The 20253-nt window shown below is 48.9% G+C and overlaps 1 protein-coding gene across 2 annotated transcripts in view; it reads left to right on the top strand.

The window, feature by feature from the left end:
* The window catches only part of FAM120A (family with sequence similarity 120 member A), a 453805-nt gene that overhangs the window by 352265 nt on the left and 81287 nt on the right, over positions 1–20253 (top strand). For both annotated transcript variants that reach the window (XM_086939166.1, XM_086939165.1), the window contains exon 14: positions 7001–7184. In XM_086939166.1, coding sequence (XP_086795292.1) covers positions 7001–7184 — 184 coding nt within the window. The remainder of the gene's footprint in view (positions 1–7000; positions 7185–20253) is intronic.

Consider the following 20253-nt stretch of genomic DNA (forward strand, 5'->3'; position numbering starts at 1 on the left):
CCCAAGACTTTAGTCAACAAAGTTCTCCTTTCCTTCTCGATTCTTTCACTGCAATGTGCATAGACTTTTACCACCAATATCCACCTTAAGTTCCCATTTCTCACTTTAATGTGCTCATATTCTACCAAAGACCGTAATCGACCAAGTTCTCCTCCTTGGTCAGTCATTGATCTGTGAATCTGAAACCCATCGGGAAGGGGGAGGGGGATTAGTGGAGGTGGTGTTCACCAGCATTACCCTAAGAACGTTTTTCAGTTTCTTAGAGCTTGGCACTCTTACTTGTGTTGGAGCTGAAGTTGGTTCGGTGAATCGCCACTCAGGAGCTCTTGAGTGCAACTGATCTCTTTCGATGACTGCTTTGATTTCCTGGGGGTGTGTCTTTTTATAGAGAGGCCATCCCCAGGCTGGAAAGGGATCCTGAGAAATTAAAGATGGCCACCAGAGTGCCATCAAGACCGAGGGTAGACCTCGAGCAGGCCCTCTCTGACCATTCCAAAATTTTGCAAGTCGCACCGTGGGCCCTGCGAACTCAATTCTAGGCCTAACGTAGGTCTCATTAGTTTCATCACCTAGTCCTCCTTGCAGATTGGAGTCACATTGGTCAGGGTGGTCTCTTTTTTCTCCGCGCAACCAACTCCAACTTCCAGACGAGTCCTGTGCCTTCTTGGACTCCTGTCAGTGTACCCTCCTGACACTTAAGGAGCGCTTGTCTATTGGATGTCTGCTGTGTGTGCAAAATCAGTGGAAGCAAATTATGCTCATATAAAATAAGTCTTTCACCTACTATAAGCCTATATATCTATATCCACATCCACAAGAAAGGTTAAACTCAGGCGAAAGCATACTCACAAACCGGTTAAAATTATTTATTGTGGATTACAGCAAAGTCAGCAACATACACCGAATCTTTTTCAAAAGACCTAATGCTTTTCAGACTTCCCCAGTTCTTGCTCACAGGCCAAATGCATAGCAGAGTAATTGCAGACACCTTTCCACCCTGTTAAAATACCAGTTCTTCCCTGAAGTAGGCCTCTTAAGTGCGTGTCTGTAATCGTAGTTCTGCACATTTCATTCTATCCCAAATGGGTTTGCTGGACCCAAACAAGATAAAAACACCGTTAATCACCATCCATTGGGCAAATCCAATGTAAGATTACTTGGTTTGCTGGAAATGTCCCGAACCCGTTGTTCCAAATGTGACAAAATATGAAGTCACAACAGACCTGCTCCTTCATGCAGTGCCTGGCAAGGACTTACTCTGGGCATAGTTAAAGGTTAACTGTAGGTCTTTTCACGTTTACCGGAGCAACTATTGTGTTCAGATCACCAATTGTGATGTTGTTTAAAATGTGTACAACACAGTTCTAACTAAGCACTCCGGGACCCCACAGTGGGACTCCAAATGGTTTTCATGTTTCTAATCTGAACAACCTTTAAACCAATTTACATTTGTCGATTGTGCCTAGTCAGCCTTAAAATCGTTTACCAAAGATAGTGGAGCCTTTTCATGTTGGACAGGGCATTGCCCTATCAAACCTTCTTTGATCCACCTCATCCCTTGAAAGAGGAAGAGTGACTCCATCACTTGAACCGCAAAAGGGACACACTTTCTAATTTGTTCATACCAGTGAACATCGGGTTAACAATTAGCTCTTTGTGGATTCTGTAGGGCCAAGGTGGGCCAGGCGGTGCTGAAACAGGCCATTTCTCCATGAATAGTCCTCTCCTTTAAGCTCTGCTGCACATCAAGAAACTGCCTTCAGAAGATCTTTTGCAGTTGCAGTATCATTCAGCAAGTGGGCACATCATAAAGTATTGTACTATATTGTCAGGAAATAGCTCCTACACAAAAATATATCCCCTACAAAGATCACATTTCCAGAAGTATGAATGACACACAGTGCGCATCTTAAGCCCCCAGAAGACCTAAGAGTGCAATCTGCTTTTGCCAAAGCTGCTACAACTGCACTGGCACGTATAGTGCCTGTCCTGGATATTTTTCAGGCACTATTTGGGCATTAGTGTGCAACTTCATGCCATGTCAAGTCTTAAAGCACCTCTATATGACAATACATTCACTTCTTTTGGTCTCTCTATCAACAAGCCGAAGTCATATCAAACACCTTTGTGGAGGCTTCCATTCTTTGAGCCATCTTGGACAGGGGGCACTGCAGGACCTTCCTTCCCCCCTGCCACTATCCATTCAGAACATTCGGGCTATGATCCTGATGTTTCATCCACGATCCTGGATCTCGATCAGAACTTCAGTGAAGCTTCTTGGCCTCCTAGCCTCCTGCATCCTCCTAGTCAGTTACACCAGGTAACACATGCAGCACCTACCAAGGGGAGGCTAGTTCAAGTTCTCACGCCCAACACCGCTGGCATGTTATATTGCAGCAAGCAACGCAAAGTGGGGTCCTGGTACCTGGGCCAGAAGGCTATTCACTTCTGGAGTTAGTTGGAGTGCCATGGCAGTTACCCGATTGCGAACAACCTGTTAGGTTCCCTGAATGCCAGAGAAGACTAGCTCAGCAGGTGCCATCTGGCAGATGACCAGTTGCATCTGCATCCTGAGATGGCACAGGGCACCTTCCAACAACGAGGAGATCACATAGATCTTTTTGCCACCGTTGAACATGCAATGTTGAAAGCTTTGTCTGTTGGGGCTTCTGCAAGAACACAGGACTCACATATGCCTTCCCTCAGCTGCCCTGTGTTCTGAAAAAGATCCAGAAGACCCGGGCCCTATTCATCCTTGTGGCTCCAGGTTGGGCGGAGATAGTGTGATACCTGTAACTTTAGGGCATGAACACCTGTCCTCTACTCAGGCTACCACACAACAGTGCAGGGTTTTCCACCCATGCCTTTTCAATCTACACCTACATGCTTCGAGATTGGGTGGTGACCACTGACTGCATTTTATCTGCTGCTGCTTTTAGTAGATGTATTGCTTGCCTTGAGCCGTCCTGCCACATAATACATTTATACCAGAAGCTGGGACAAATGTGTGACCTGGTGTGGCACTTATGAAACTTCTTTACAAGCAAAGCTGTCGGATATTCTTTTCTTTGTTTGATCTTTAGCCCAGCACGGCCTTGCAGTTGACCCTATTAAAGGTCATTTGTCTGCCCCCTCTGCCTTTCTATGTTAACTGGCCCAAATGACCATGTTTAAATCCTCTGTTGTGATGAGATTATGAAAGGTGTGATACACATGATCTCCCATTCAGTTTCTGAAGCCACACTGGGACCGTAACTATGCATGAATGTTTCTCATGTCAATGTCCTTCAATCTGATGCATAGTTGCAGACAGAATATTTTGACTTTGAAGACTGTCTTCCTCATTGTAATTATGTACGCTCGCTGTATGAATGAAATCCAAGCCGTTTCAGTTCAAATGCAATACACTGTTTTTCTTGGACAAGGTGGTGTTAAGGACACTGTTGCAAAAAGTCATGACTCTCTTCCACACTGGGCAATCCAATCCCCCTCTCTTCCAATGTTCATTGCTCCCAACAACCCTCAAAATAGGAGAGGAAGCTGCATTGGCTGGAAACGAAAAGGGCTTTGAGCTTTTACACCATGTGGACAATTAGTTTTTTTGTGGGTTTACCCACGACAAAAAAACGAAGAATGCAGAAATAGACCCTGTCAAGGTGGATAGTTCTCTGCATCAAGATCTGTTGTGCGCTGGACAAGAAGCAGCCCCTGTAAGTCCTTGAAAAGCCCATTCTACACGGGCTAAGGCTGCAACCATTGTCGACTCACAGAATGCTTGTCCCTGACATCTCTCAGGCTACTATGTGAGTGTCTGGGCATACACTCACAAAGCCCTACTGCTTTGACAGCCCCGTCTCGTGATGAGGGCTTTTGCTCGCTCAGTTCTAAAGGACATTTCACTTTGAGTCTGTTCCACAAACCTGGCGAGTTACTTTACTTTTATTGTCACATCAGAGATAAAAAAAACTACCAGCAAAAGCTCTCATAAACCCACAACCTACAATTTGTAAACCTTGTGTGCAATTTACATAGTAAAATGTTGGTATTCAGCACACTGGTACCAACAATTGTTCACACTCCGCTTCCGAGGATGCAGCAAGGGAAATAAAGAAACGGTCTACGTGCAGAAGTGGCACTTGTACGTGGCTCCGCTCCATCACTTTTGGAACAGAATGGAGCCACACTGGGCCACCTAGTGCCAAGCGAGAGTACTGCTGAGAAAAGTTTCCAGCTGCAGTCTCGCACCTGGGAAGTATTCTAAGATAAGGAATCTGAGTTTAGATAGTATCCACCAGAAAAAGCATTATGGAAGGTAAGTAACTTGTTTATCATGTTATTTTCTAAGTGATGGTGTTTCTTCATTAATTGACACATTTTGTAAGATGTTATTCTGATGGATACATCTGCCAGTGGATTCCTCACCTTGTGAATATCCCCTACATCCGCAACATTTGGAAAATTCTTTTGTAGCTCTTCACGCCAGAAGCATGTCACTGACTCCATAATAGGACTCCGTCGGCGTGATGACATCCGTTCCCTTTTTTCCACGTTGTCAATGCTAACGGTTTTTCTTGGGATCCTCAGTAGCTCGTTGTTACTTTGTTACTCTTGTCTTTTTCGAGTTAAATCTGGTTTCCTGTCGAAATGTCTGAGGAAATCTGGGTTCAAGCCTTGTGGGGAGTGCGGAAAGTTGATGTTCATTACGGATCCGCACATAGACTGCGTGTGGTGTTTGTCGTCGGACCACGACGTCCAAGGATGCCCCTGTTGTAAGAAGATGAACCCAAAGGCGCTTCGAGAGAGAGAGGCGAAGCTGCTTGTTGCGAAGTTGAAGGGGAAGAAAGGTAAGAGACGTTTGAGGTCCCGCTCGAGGTCAGCTTTGAGTTAGTCTTCGGGCATTCGTTAGCAGCACTCCCCAACCCCCCCCCCCCCCCCCCCCCCTCCCTGCCCCCCCCCTACCCCCAGCGCCTTGAGACCCTCCGGGTAAGTAGTGCGCTATATAAATGCCTGTGATTGATTGATTGATTGATTGATTGGGTCTTCGGGCATGCTTCTCGATCCAAGAAGAAGCATAAGAAGAAGCAGCATGGGTCTCGACGTCATTCCAAGAGCGAGTCTGATCCGAAGTTGAAGTCTCCAAAACGTCGACATTGGAAGGACTATGTGTCTCCTTCACCTATTGCATCGAATCCGGAAGGTGAGCCTTCTCCTTTGGAGTTTCCGGAGCAGTCTCCGGCTCCGGCAACGAATCCAACGCCGACGCACTCTCCACCTCGTGAGAAGGAAGATGCTCCATTGCCTGAAGGGTCTTCGACTCCAGTACATCATCCATCGGATCCGATTGACCCGATACCTGCTGTAGCGAGACAGGAGGAGAATCTAGGTTCTTATCCACCCTTTCCAGGCCCGGGTCAAGACCCGACGCATTATCTGAATGCAATGTATGGGGTCTTTTCAAGAGCCATGTACCCCTCTGGAGCACCATCTGGTCCCATGGGTCCAATGACCTTCAATCTGGGCATCCCTCAGACATATCCACCTGTGCCGTTTATGACTTTTATGCCGGCGACGCCGTCTTGGCATTTCTCGGCACCGAGGTCATCGACGCTGAGTACGGTACTGTAAAAGAATATCTTTCCCTATATTCTTTTACAGTACTTTGTGAAGCATACACATCTGGTACTGAATGTGAGTAAATTCACATATATAATTCACACTTCGAGCCTTTAAAAATAGATAACACAAATCACAAGAACATAAGTCACGTTCACTACAGTTGCAACATCACACCAACACGACTGCATGATGCATATCATTTCAAAGTGCATGTTATCAAGCACTGATAAATGCGTAGGCAACATATTGAATATGTCCATTTGTTTCAATGCATTATGGTTTAATTTGTAGATTGTTTCTCCCTGATGAAGAGCGTTCACGCTCGAAATGCATTGGTGTATCATGTACCAAAAGCTTTTTGAGAATGTAATATACAGAGAAGAATGAATATTTGAAATGAAAATAATTTCAACAGAACAAATAAAATATTAAAGAACTGTAAGGAGTGTTGTCCTAAATTCCAATATGAACCTCTAAGGTTGATTTAAATGGTGTGCCCAGAGGGGAATGCAACCAAGATCCTTGGTAGCACAATTTGCGTTTAAATTCCTTACTGACCCACCCAACCTCCCTGTTCTGCGAACCGATATCTAGGGTTAAGGACTTTCTCTGTCAGGGCCCTAGTTTTATGGCACCAGTGTCGGTTTTTTGCATGGCTCTGCGTTCCTGGCGTGGAAAGCTATGTACAGAACGGACGTCAGCGCGCGAGGGCGACGTCTAAGTACTCCAGCGACGTCATTCCCCTGATCAAACGCCGCCGACTGACGCGGAGCCGCAAGACGACGCCTACCGACGCGCAGACGAAACCTGACCTGACAAAAACTTTCCGGATCCAGTCTGACGCCTGGGGATATTTTAAGGTTAGGAATCGAACACTAACTAATGTTTCTTACAGATATATAGTTACCGAAGGTAAGTAACTTGTGTCTTAATGTGATGCTCAAACTTGACTAATCTAAAATGAAGTGTATAGTCTTCTTGTATGCCCAATAAGGAGATTCCTCTAAGATACTGTAAAAGAACATTTTAAAGTCATGATAGAACTTCATTTTGTATACCAATCCATTCTTTAGGATTTTAGCTATTGGATGTATCGGAAGTTTGTATCTGGTGTCACACAGCTTTGTGTATGGGAAACTCATTTCAAAGGTGTGTTGTCTTGCAGTTTCACAGTTGTAAAACTTACTTTTATACCAAAAGTTATGAGTTTGAAAACATTTTTTATGACTGCAGCTGCTGATCTGAGATGTAAAACGTGTCGATAGTTGAAAAACCTCTGCAAGATAGAGGTAAATGTAGTACAGTTTTTTTTACCATTGAAACGTGTGCACAGTAACACTTTTGCAATCCGTAATTAGTAATGACGTGTGTTCTCTGGTTTCAGACTGAAATGGCTGCCAAGGTTGATAAGATGCGGCAGAGTATCCTGGAGGGCTTGAATTTCTCCAGGCAGCACCATCCGCTTCCTTTCCCGCCTCCACCTCCCATGCCTTTTTATCCCACTGCAATGTATCCCCGACCTTTCGGGCCATTGCCACCTCCACCAGGCAGAGGAAGAGGTTTCCCTGGTGAGTGCCCGTTTGATCAGAGTCCACAGTGTGACTTAGGTATATCACGTTAGTAATCTGAAGCTTAAGTGGTACAATCAATTGATTATCAGACAGGTTTATTCTCCTCCAAACTGCAGGTAGCAAGAATTAAAGATTATACTTTAGGTTGATTTTAGCTTCTTAAACACAGCTAACTAACTAGCATCACTTCATAAGGTTTACTTACAGCTATGTATTTTTCACATATATATGTAACTGCTCTTTACTCTCTAGGGCAATAAAGACCCTAGGAGCCCCGTCATGCAAAGGGGGCAATGCTCTTAAAAAAAACAGGACTAGGTGAAGGTAAGCCTAATGGTTTGGGACAAGCTACTTGTTTTGTCCAACTACCCCATAAGGTTTTATGGTGTAAAGGGACTTTGTTTAGTGTAAAGGTAACATAGTTGATTGTTAATCAGAAACACTGAATATATTGCTTTTCCCAGTAAAACCTTTCTTGACACATTACAAAATGTAAAAACTTTAATATTGTGCAAACTATAAATTAACTTAGCCAGTTTTTCGGAGCAGTCATAACTTATTGTATAACACTACAGACACTGTTATAATTTGGTAAAATATAGCAGTTTTCAATTCCAGAATGTGCTTTATGATATCTCGTCTCAGCAAGAAAAAATTGGCAATTCGGGATGCCTATACTGCGAATTAGCAGTCTTGATATATGCATGGACATTAGTTGTGCTTGCTACATTGTTAATTTATTTTATCATTGTGAAATAGTTATATTGTCTTGTGCAAAATAGTTAAGGCATTCACTTTGTGCTTTGTTGTAACTTCAGCCATTAATGGTGTATGTATACTGAAGAGTTGTGAATCCTTATATTTTGTCAAATTAATTAGCAACACTCTACACAAAACGTTTGTGTGGGGACATGTTTAAAGTGTATGATAACGTGTATATAGCTCAGTATCACATTGAGCGATTCTTCTCTAAATATTCAGTGGTTTGCTTTTCCAGCATTTAATTTTTTATATAGATTCACATGCTTGTATATTATCCTCTCATTAAAGTGGGAGCTCCATGATAATCTTTATACAGCAGTAACAAGAGAAAAGAGAATCATGTCAATGAGGTGATAGTACACCGAACTCCAATTGCCCAGAGGACACCATACCACAGATCTTTTACGGCACACCATATAAAAGAGGCCCCAGAGCATTACATTGTCTTTTGATATTCATCTTGAGTTTTTCTCTCAAAACAATTACTCTCCGGGAATTTGTTCCCATACATTGGCGTATTTCAACCAAGAAATATTATTTTCTATAACACCAGAATGTTGCTGGCTGCCAAAAAGGCCAAAGAAACGGACCATCTCCCTAGGGATCGTGCTCTGTATTAAAATCTGTTACTCATTGGCGAAGGAGGAGAGGGGTTGCATGCTCATTCCAAAAGATCAAAGTCTGCGACCAGTGCTTTAGCAAGCGAAATCCCGGTTCTGGATATCTTCCAGGCAGTAACGTGGTCCTCTCTGCACACATTTACGAAGCACTACTACCTGAACAGTCAGGTCCGTCGGGGCGAGCACTTTGCCCATTCTGTCCTGCGGGATTATTTTTTTTGCAGGCTCTCCAGAGAGGTATTGCTTAGGTATCTATTCTACGGTAAGGACTCTGTTGCTAGAAGTCTCTATTTGATCAACAAGTTACTTGCCTTCTCTAACGCCTTACCTGGTAGAGACTCTATCTAGTCGCAGATTGTTTACCGACTCACACATCCTCCCCACTGTGAAAATGTATTTCTAGGGGCAGGGCTGTTCCCCTTTCAGGCCCCTAGTTTTACACTAGTGGTCAGTATTCCTCGTAGCTCCACCCTCCTGGTGTTGAAAGTTGTGAAAAGAAAGTGACTTCAGAGCGCTGGCGTGCTGCCTAATAAAGCAATGCCACCTACTGGTGCACAGAAGTATTGCTCACAAAAAAATTCTGGATCCAGTCTGATGCCTGGGAATAATTCCAAGGTAAGGAATCTGCGGCTAGATAGACTTTACAAGATAAGACATTACCGAAGGTAAGCAACTTGTTCATTATGCCTAGAGAAAGTAAATCTCTTAAAATCACTTCTAGTATGATGCCATCAGCTGTCCCTTTAACCCCCTATTGCTTCCCAAAGATGTGCCTGTTACAAGAGGAGCTTGACTTGCGTTTGCAGATTGCAGGTCCCTTCTACAGCCTCATTGACCGGAGGGAGACAGAGTAGGTGCCTGAATGCAGGAGGTAACCAGAGCACAAAGTTGCTAGGATACCGATACCCCTCCGAATCCATGGGGCCCAGTTAGGTCTCATAAAAAAGAACCACGTGTTTTTGGAACAAAATACGTAGGTATAAATGCATGCACTTAGTAGAGTTTGCTGCAGTTGAAAGACTTTCTTTTGTAAATATCTCAGTGACAGAGTTAAGGAGTGGCGAACACAGGGCTGGTCCCTGTGTAGTCCCGAAGAAGTGCTTGGGGTATGCACGAAACATGTCGACTTAGGAGTTGATAGGTACATCTGGACACATTAAGTTTAGTACAGCCTATCTCCCCACCCCGTTTTTAATACTACCACCTAGAGGTCAGAATAAAGTTTATTAGTAACCTACTGGGCAGGTATTTTTTAACTCATCACATAGTCCACTCCCCACAAATACACATGCACCACACATAGTCCATTAAGTGCTCCTACGTAATCTCGCAAGTCGTAGCACGCCCCAGCCCGTAGAGGACTGGGATGGCCCCAATGATGAAGCATGTCACCGTGGGGCAACCCCGGTGAGTGAGGGGACACCTAAAAAAGGAACAATTTTTCCTTTTTATACATTATACACAATCCCAACAGCCAACCCCATTGAGTATTGGCTGTCTTTTCCTCTAGCAAGGCTCTCGGGTATCTGGAAACAGAAACCTTTTTTGTTTTTCATTGAGGCCATGCCCAGAATTAGTCAGGACCGAAGATGGTAAGCCTTAAAGTACAATACTTTATTTTATTTCTGTTCAGCACAGTGAACACAGATGCATGTAAACACCCAAGGTCGATGGTCTCCAAAGACATCTACAAACGATATCTATGTTAAGAAGCTCAGAACTATCTAATGATGCCTGCAGAACCTCCTGCTGAAACTCAAGGGAGCAGGTGTTCTCACTCAAACAGAAAGTGTAATAGTCATGTTTTTTTTAAACAACTAGGGAACGAGATCACAAGCACTGTCAAAGGAGAGCCCATTGCTATTGACGCCTTTTTGTCATCCACAGTGAATGGAAGAAGTTGAACGGTACCAGAGTATCATGAATCAGAACTCAATGACAAGTGTTTATAAAAAGTTGTTCAGAGCCTCGGGGAATCCCTACCTAGATCTCTTCAGGACTCATGCCTACAAATGGCGAATTCTGTGCAAGCACAACTCACTAGAAATTGTTGTTAGAATGTTATATCTGAAAGAAACACGTTAGTGTTAGATTCCTTACCTTAGAATATCCCCAGGCGTCAGTCTGGATCCGGAAACTTTTGCGTAGCAGTACCCCTGCGCGTCGGTAGGCGTCGTCTGCAGGCGTCCCCTGCGGCTCCGCGTCCGTCGTCGGCGTCGTGCGCCGTGATGACGGCGCTGGAGTATATAGACGCCGCCTCAGCGCGCTGACGTCAGTTCTTCTTTTTTCCGCGCCAGCAAGCGCAGATCTGAAGAGCAGTACTCCGGTCTTTTGACCAACTTTGTTCAACTCTATATCCTTTTTGGTGCCTGGTAGGATGCCCGGTTTCAAGAATTGTGACGGGTGTGACCGCACGATGTCGGTCACGGACCATCACCGACTCTGTCTCCGGTGCCTGGGCCCCGACCACGACGTGGACGCCTGCGTCGACTGCCGGGCTCTCACTAACAAGGCTAGACGGGAGCGGTCCCGCAAGCTGCTTGAGCTCCGGGTGTCGGCCCCGCGTCGGGAGCTGTCTCGGTCCGGCCGGAGGTCCAGGGAGCGTTCGAGGCAGCGGTCGCGGAGCCGCGCCGAGCGCTCCGGAAGTAGTCACCATTCGTCGGGCTCATCAGGTAAGAAACACAAGAAGTCGGGGCGTCGTCATCGTACCCCCGACGCTCGCGCAACGCGGCCGGGGGTTCGGGTGACCCCAACTCCGCTGCTCCGCGAGAGTCGCCGGCGCGGCCTGCCCCATACCCTCCGGTCCCTGGGCACGGTGCGACGCCTGAGGAGATTGAGGAGTTCCTCATGGCCATGAGGGCGCTCAGTTCTCCGACGGGGCCTACGGCGCCTTCGGGCCCAGTGCTGCCGTCCGAGGACCCTAGCGGGTCGGGTGTCCCTGGCTCGACGCCATCGGGTGCTCCGGCCCCGGTGCCGCCGACGGCTCCGACCCCGGCGCCGCAAGGGCCTTCGGGCTCGACGCCGGCTGGCCTGCCGGCTGGTTCGGCGCCGATTCCATCGGGGTTACCCCCGACGCCGCCCCCGCGCGGCGCCGGTTCTCCTGTGCCGCCCCCGCGCGGCGCCGGCTCCGGGCGGCGCCGTCCCCATTCCTTCCCCGAATCCGGACGCGGAGTCGGGCCGGCGTCGATCGACGCCGGGCTCGACGCCGATGGGGCCTGTGAACCCCGAGGAGCCAGTCTACATCGTTGACTCCGAGTATGGAGATGATGAAGAGTACGGGGAAGGTTGGGAGGGGTCTGAGGACCCTCTGTCACGTGAGTGCCAGTATGACCCGGACTGGACAGGTTATTTGGGGGATGCCAGTGGTCTGGACGACTCTCCTAACCCTGGTTTTATCTCTCCTCCTTCTGTGGAGTCGGTGGAGGGAGCTGCATATTCAGTGGGGCTGATGAGGGCTGCCAAGGCCTTACACCTTGAGCTCCCCGTCGCGGCCGTGAGGCCTAACATCCTCACTGAGGTCTTCAAACCGCAGTCATGCCCACAGGAGCCTCTGCTGCCGTTTAACGAAGCCTTGTCAGACGTTCTGTTGGGCACGTGGTCCAGGCCCGCTTCAGGTTCGCCGGTAGATCGGAACGTGGCCAGACGCCACCGTCCTTGTCCGGACGACCCCAAATTCCTGTCCGCCCATCCCACTCCCGAGAATCTGGTGATCCAGGCCTCTACCTCCCAGACCGCATTCCCGTCGGCCCCGCCCGATCGGGAATCCAAGAGGTATGACCAGTATGGCAAGAAGGTCTTCTCGTCCCTGAGTCTGGGACTGCGGTCTTGCAACACCGCATGCCTCTTGGGCCGCTACACCCACTCTGTGTGGGACACGGTCGCGGAAGTGCTGCCTGAATGCCCCATGGAGGTGCGGGCGAAGCTCGGCAAGGCTGTGGCTGAGGGCTGAGACGCAGCTAAATATTCCATACGGTGTGGTCTTGATACGACCGACTCGCTGGGCAGAGCTATGTCGACGACGGTGGCGATTAGTCGCCACGCCTGGCTGAGATCCGCCAACTTTTCGGCAGACGTCCAGAATACCTTGATGGACATGCCGTTCGATGGCTGTCGCCTCTTTGGTGACAAGGCGGACCACGCGCTGGAACGCTTCAAGGACTCCAGGGTCACGGCCAAGTCCTTGGGTCTTTCGACCCAGCGCCAGCAAACGGGTTCGTTTCTCCCCTTTCGTGGCCAAGGAAGGGGCGTCCCCACACGCGCTGCCAGCCACGCACCGCAACAATCCTTTCAACGCGGTGGCGGCCGTGGAAACCGCCGTGGAGGCGGTCGGGGTCAGCGGCGGGGTCAGGCCACACCTCCCCCCGCAGCATCTGCCTCCAAATCCTCCTAGTCCGTGCTTTCGGCCCCATGTGACGCCGGTGGGTGGCAGGGTTCGCCATCACCACGCTTACTGGCGCACAATTACATCGGACAGGTGGGTGCTGCAACTCGTCCTGCCATGCCACCGCAGAACCACCGTGTGTCGGGGGACCACTTGACACTTCTGCAGGAGGAAGTTACGGCCCTCTTGGCCAAGGGGGCCATCGAGCGCGTTCCTGGGCCAGAAGTAGGGCGTGGTTGCTATTCCCACTACTTTCTGGTACCCAAGAAGGACAAGGGGGGCCTACGTCCTATCTTGGATCTAAGGAACGTCAACGGCTTCCTCCGGAAGGAGAAGTTCAAGATGTTGACGTTAGCTCAGGTCTTGGCTGCTCTAGACCCACAAGACTGGATGGTAGCGTTGGACTTGCAGGATGCGTATTTTCACATCCCCGTCCTGCCGGCCCACCGGCGTTACCTGCGGTTCACGGTAGGCCAGGAGCACTTTCAGTTTATCGTGCTCCCCTTCGGCCTTACCAGCGCCCCACGGGTGTTCACAAAGGTGATGGCGGTGGTCGCCGCCCATCTGCGCAGGTTAGGGGTTTCAGTCTTCCCCTACCTAGACGACTGGTTGTTGAAGGCGGGCTCGCCCCAGACAGTCGTCCACCACCTTCAGATGACGGCAGACCTCTTGCACGACCTGGGGTTCTCCATCAATGTGCCGAAATCACACCTGTGTCCCTCTCGAAAGCTCCTTTTCATCGGAGCAGTTCTGGACTCTGCGCAGTTTCGGGTTTATCCTCCGGAACGGCGGGTCCGGGATATACAGGCTTTGATTCCCATCTTTCAGCCGCTATCCCGGGTTTCGGTCAGGTTGACGCTGCGGCTGCTGGGACTGATGGCTTCCTGCATCCTTCTGGTGCATCACGCCCGGTGGCGGATGCGGGCTCTGCAGTGGGACCTGAAATTTCAGTGGGCCCAGCATCAGGGCAACTTGTCCGACCACGTCTTGATCTCGGAGGGCACTGCGAGACAACTGCAGTGGTGGCTTACGGACCGCGATTGGGTCAGAGGCAGATCCCTCTCCCTTCCCCAACCGGAGCACGTTGTCGTGACGGACGCGTCCCTCCAGGGCTGGGGTGGCCACTTGGGAGAGGCAGAGATCAGAGGCATCTGGTCTCCGGCGGAGTCCCGGCTCCATATCAACCTGTTGGAGCTGCGGGCGATTCGTCTAGCACTGAAGGCATTCCTCCCCTTTGTCAACGGGAGTGTAGTGCAAGTGTTCACCGACAACACCACCGCCATGTGGTACTGCAACAAACAAGGCGGAGTGGGGTCGTGGACCCTTTGCCAGGAGGCTCTGCGCCTCTGGCAGTGGCTGGAACGTCAGGGCGTGACTTTGACGGTTCAACACCTGGCAGGTTCTCTGAACGCCAGGGCGGACGAACTCAGCCGTCGGTGCTCGATGGATCACGAATGGCATCTGAACTCGGACGTGGCGCAAGGCCTCTTTCAGCAGTGGGGAGAGCCTTGGTTAGATCTATTCACCACAGAAGAGAACGCGCAATGTCATCAGTTCTGCGCGTTGGAGTTTCCAAGACGGCACTCGCACGGCGACGCCTTTCGGCGCGAGTGGAGTTGCGGTCTGTTATACGCCTTTCCGCCTATACCACTTCTGCCCAGAGTGCTGAAGAAGATCAGGCGCGACCGGGCCCAAGTTATCCTTGTGGCTCCGGACTGGGCTCGAAGGTACTGGTATCCCGAGCTACTCAGCATGTCAGTCGGTCCCCCGATCCGCCTGCCCCTTCAGGAGGACCTTCTGTCGCAGCAGCAGGGGACGGTCCTCCACCCGAACCTGTCCAGTCTCCACCTCCATGCTTGGAGATTGAGCGGCGGCAGTTGAGGCCATTTGACTTGCCTCCTGAAGTCTGTGATGTTATTCTGGCAGCCAGGCGTCCCTCCACTAAGTCGGTATACGCCTGTCGGTGAAACAGATTTGTGGCATGGTGCACAGCAAAGGCTGTGGATCCTCTTTCTGCCCCTCTTTCAGAGGTTCTTCTGTTTCTTCTTTCTCTTGCCCAGCAGGGCTCTGCTCTGGGCACTATCAAGGGCTACCTTTCTGCCCTTTCAGCCTTTCTAAGGCTTCCTGATCAGCCTTCTTTGTTCAAGTCCCCGATTGTTACGAGATTCTTGAAGGGCATCACACACATGTATCCACCTGTTCCGTTTGTGATGCCTCAGTGGGACTTGAACCTGGTTCTAACCTTTTTGATGTGTGCTCCCTTTGAGCCCCTTCATTCTTGTCCTCTCCGTCTCCTGAGTTTAAAGACGGCTTTCCTGGTTGCCATCACCTCTGCCAGGAGAGTGAGTGAGCTCCAGGCTCTTTCTGTCCAACCTCCTTTGCTGTCCATTCATCCTGACAAGGTGGTTCTAAGGACTAGACCTTCTTTCCTGCCCAAAGTAGTTTCTGCTTTTCACATCGGGCAGTCCATCACCCTACCCTCCTTCTTCCCGCCTCCGCATCCTTCAAAGGATGAAGAGCGGCTCCATCGTCTGGACCCAAAACGTGCGCTTTCATTTTATATGGATCGCACACGCCAGTTCCGGGTGGATGACCAACTGTTTGTTGGCTACGTGGGTGCGAAGAAGGGACGGGCGGTGTGTAAACGTACCATCTCTCGGGAGGTCGTTCTGTGCATCAAAGCGTGCTACTCTTTGGCTCGGAAGGAGCCTCCTGTTGGGCTGAGGGCCCGGCTGCTACTACTGCCCTAGGCCGGGGAGTCCCTTTGCAGGACATTTGTCAGGCGGCTACGTGGGCCTCGCTGCACACCTTTGCGAGGCACTACTGCCTGGACAGTCAAGTCCGGAGGGATGGCTTCTTTGGCCGTTCTGTCCTCCAGGACTTTCTGGTGTAGGAATGTATTGGTTCGCAGACCCACCACCGGGGTTGGTATTGCTGGGGTATCTATTCTAAGGTAAGGAATCTAACACTAATGTGTTTCTTTCAGATGAACAAGTTACTTACCTTCGGTAACGATATATCTGTAAGAAACATTAGTTAGTGTTAGATTCCTTACCGAACCCACCAATCATCCCCGTTCTGCGAACTGATACCTAGGGTTAAGGACATCCCTTTCAGGGCCCTAGTTTCAAATGGCACCAGTGTTGGTTCTCTCATGGCTCTGCGTTTTCTGGCGCGGAAAAGCTGTGTACAAAGAACTGACGTCAGCGCGCGGAGGCGGCGTCTATATACTCCAGCGACGTCGGACGCGGAGCCGCAGGGGACACCTGCAGACGACGCCTACCGACGCGCAGGGGTACTGCTACTCAAAAGTTTCCGGATCCAGACTGACGCCTGGGGATATTCTAAGGTAAGGAATCTAACTCTAACTAATGTTTCTTACAGATATATCGTTACCGAAGGTAAGTAACTTGTTCTTCAATAACTTGGTCCGGGTCCGGTGCAAAAGCTTTTAAACTGGATTTGGCCCTTAATGATGTAAAGTGGCACTAGTTTAAAAATAAGTAATTACTATGTTTTTCCTTTATTATTATTATTATTATTATTAATTGAGTTTTGTAGAGCGCAAACAACCCGGAGGCCTCGTAGCGCTGTGTATAGTCAGACTATTATAAGGTGAAGAGAATTAGATGAACAGGTAGGTTTTCAATTCCTTCCGAAATTTTAGAAGGCTGGGTTCACTACGAAGGGAGATGGGCAAGGAATTCCATGCCTTTGCGGCATTCCAAGAGAAGGAACGCCAGCCCCATCTGGTGCGTCTGATCTTATTAACAGTAGCCAGGAAAGCTGTGCTAGATCGCAGCGCTCTATGGGGAAGGTAGGGGTTTGCTAGGGAGCAAATCATAGTTGGAGCGGTCTTCCACATGGCTTTGTGCATAATACACATGGATTTGAACAGCACTCTGGCCTTAATGGGAAGCCAGTGCAATTTCCTCAGGGCCGCTGTGCCTGATTCCCGTTGATTAAGGCATAGTAAAAGGCGGGCTGCAGCGTTTTGGGTCACCTGCATCTTCCTTATTGTGGAGGTGGGAGCCCCTAAATATAGGGAGTTCCCATAGTCCCACCGGGACAAGATAATGGCTTGCACCATTATTCTACGGGCTTCGAAGGGGAGAAGTGGTAGCACTATCCTCAGCATGCGCATGAGCCCAAAACAGGTGGCGGACAGAGTGGTAGCTTGTTGCAAAAAGCTAAGGTTAGCGTCCAGCCAGATGCCCAAACTTTTTATATGGGGCTTTGGTTGGACCGGGGGGCCCATACACGGGGGCCAGTCCATCATAGGACTGGGGATGGTTGGATTGCCTAACATCATGAGCTCCGTTTTCTCGCCATTTAATTTCAAATGCGAGGCAGCCATCCACTGGGCGACCGCTACCAGACAATTGCTTAGATTCGAAGGGGAAGAGTCAGATTGATTCATAGATACAACTAATTGTGTATCGTCGGCGTAGGTCACTATGTCAAGGCCGAACGAGTGCACTAGATCAGCAAGAGGCTGCATATAAATATTAAAAAGGGTAGGGCTCAAGGCAGAGCCCTGGGGCACGCCTTGGTCCAGGGGCCAAATTTTTGAGTGCGTGGTGCCCTCAACAACCTCGAAGGAGCGATTCTCCAAAAAAGACTGAAGCCAGTGCATGGCCTTCCCAGAAATTCCCATTTGGCAGAGGCGGTGAAGGAGGATGCTGGTGTTGACAGTGTCGAAGGCGGCACTAAGGTCGAGCAACAAAATTGCTGTAGTGCCGCCTTGATCCATTTGTTTCCTGGCCAGCTCAGTTACCGCCAAAAGAGCCGCCTCAGTTCCCAACTTGGGACGGAAACCAGCTTGGGAATCATGAAGTAGATGATAATTTTCTAAGAATTGGGTAATGGACGCGTTAATGTGTTTTTCTAAAAGTTTGCTGACCCACGGAAGAAGAGAAATAGGTCGGTAGTTGGCCATCTTCTCCGGGTCCAAGGTAGGCTTTTTCAGTAGTGCCCTGACTTGGGCACGTTTCCAGGCAGTGGGCACTGAACCTGTGGTAATAGAGGCGTTCAGAATATTAAGAATAACAGGTTGGATGGTGTCCTTGACTTTTACTAGCTGACAGGGGGGGGCAGGATCCGTGGGAGACCCAGATTTGATTTTCAGCATGAGGGCCCCAAGCGAGTCCTCATCCAGCAACGGAAACTCATCTAGTTTGTGAGTCACGGTGCTTGGTAAGGTAGTTCCTACATCCTGGATCAGATTGGGTGGATTAAAAGCAGAGGCAATTTTCTGTATTTTATTGTGAAAATATTCAGCTTGACTATCACAGCGGATCTGGGCTTTGCTAGGGTCAATGGCAGTCGGAGGGGTATCAATCAGAAATGTAGCTATCTGAAAAATTTCTCTAGATGAGTTGGAGGCAGTAGTAATTTTTTCCTCGAAGTACGAGGTTTTAGTGCATCTAATTTCTGTTTTATATTTTTTGATAGCTTCAAGATGGATGGTTTTGTCTACGTTACTGCGGGAGACCCTCCAGTTCCTTTCAAGTTTCCTACACACCCTTTTTAGTTCTTTAAGTTGGGGAGTGTACCAAGGCGAGTCCTTCGATTTGGTCTTTTCTTTGAGGGCTTTAATGGGTGCGATGGAGTCCAGGGCTGTGCACATCCAGTTAATGTAATTCTCATACTGCGATGCCGGGTCTATCTCAGTTTGGGGGGGAGCCGAGGAGAGAGAGTTGGCCCATTGATCTGGGGAAATTTTCGACCAGTCTCTCCCTTGTAGGATGGTGCGAGGGGGAGCCTGGAGTGGCATAGCTGGCATCCACTGTATAGGTATTAAATAGTGGTCCGTCCATGTAAGGGGCAGGGGGGTCCCTACCTCCAGTCTATGGTCGTTACTAAATACCCCATCTAGGAGATGGCCCTTTTCGTGTGTGGGTTCAAAGCCCTTCTGTATGATCTGGAGAGCCGCCAGACTGTCCAGGAGCGCCCTGGCCGTTGAGTTGTTAGGGTCATCTAGATGAATATTGATATCTCCTAATAGAGAAAAGTAGGGTCTGTTAACCACTGCCTCTGCAATATTAGATTGGAGTGAGTCCAGAAATTCTCCCAATTGGTTGGGGGGACGATAGATAAGGACACCGGAAAATGAGACTGTAGGTGAGAAATCCAATGTGAAAAACATACTCTCACAATTGGAAATTGCGGCCGGAGAGGTCCTACAGAGGTAGTGGTTTTTAAAAAGAATGCCTAAGCCTCCTCCTCTGCCTTCCGGTCTGTCCACCCTCTGCAAAATATATCCCAGTTGCATGATGGAAGTAATGTCAGGGTCAGACGCATCTTTTAGCCACGTCTCTGTCAAGAATATTGCGTCAGGGTTGGTCTCTTCTAACAGAAGTGACAATTGCACTGCGCGTTTAGTTAGTGATCAACAGTTTAAGAGAAACATTTTATAAGTTTTGGCAGAGTGCGATTTACCTTCATGGCTGGAAAGTAGGAACTTGCAGTGGGAACAAGTTCCGGTGGTAGTGTTGGGATGGATAGAGTGCCGACAGGTATCGTTAATTGGCGGCATTACGTTTTTTAATAAGATGGAGTCATACCGCATCGGTGTGCTGCATTCTGTTCCGCTTTGAGCAGGGGGGGTGGCCCCTGGTCCCGTCCGGTCGCGGACGGGCGCAGACGGGCTTGCCTTTGGCGCGCCTTTGGCGCGCCCGCTGCGCCCGCTCGCTGCGCGGACGGGCGGGTCTGATGTTTTTATCCACTGTAAGGGGAGGGAGGAGGGTGGGATAAGCGATCATCTAGACCGCGATCCTTCCCCTACCCAAGATGGCGCCTAAAGTCAATTCAGTGCCTAGCGCCCGATAACAGCGGCGCTCTGTCAGCTGAGCAGGAGGGGGGCCGCATTGGGCGACGCGAGTCTCACACCAAGGTAGGGCTAATTAAAATCTGTCCATTAAGATATATGCAATTTTTAAAAGCAAGTTATTCTTAGTCAATAACGAGCATAGAACAGAGAAGAATGCTAAGCAACTAAGATTTAAGAGTTACCAGGTGTTAGAAATGGGGGTCTCTAGTTGGCAGAGGTAGGTACCTTTGTCTAAATAGGGACCCTTGCTTTTAGTCCGGGTAAGGGGATACACTTCTTAAAAAAAAAAAAACTGCTCATCCCCTTGGTAGCTTGGCACGAGCAGACAGGCTTATTTCAGAGGCAGTGTGTAAAGCTTTTGTGAACATGTATAGTTATACATTGAAAACACTACAAATGGACACCACACCATTTTATAAAAATATGTATTTTTTATCTAAACCAAAATAAGACCAAACAACAAAAATCCAC

Source organism: Lissotriton vulgaris, chromosome 9, assembly GCF_964263255.1.
Source record: "Lissotriton vulgaris chromosome 9, aLisVul1.2, whole genome shotgun sequence".
Lineage (NCBI taxonomy): Eukaryota > Metazoa > Chordata > Amphibia > Caudata > Salamandridae > Lissotriton > Lissotriton vulgaris.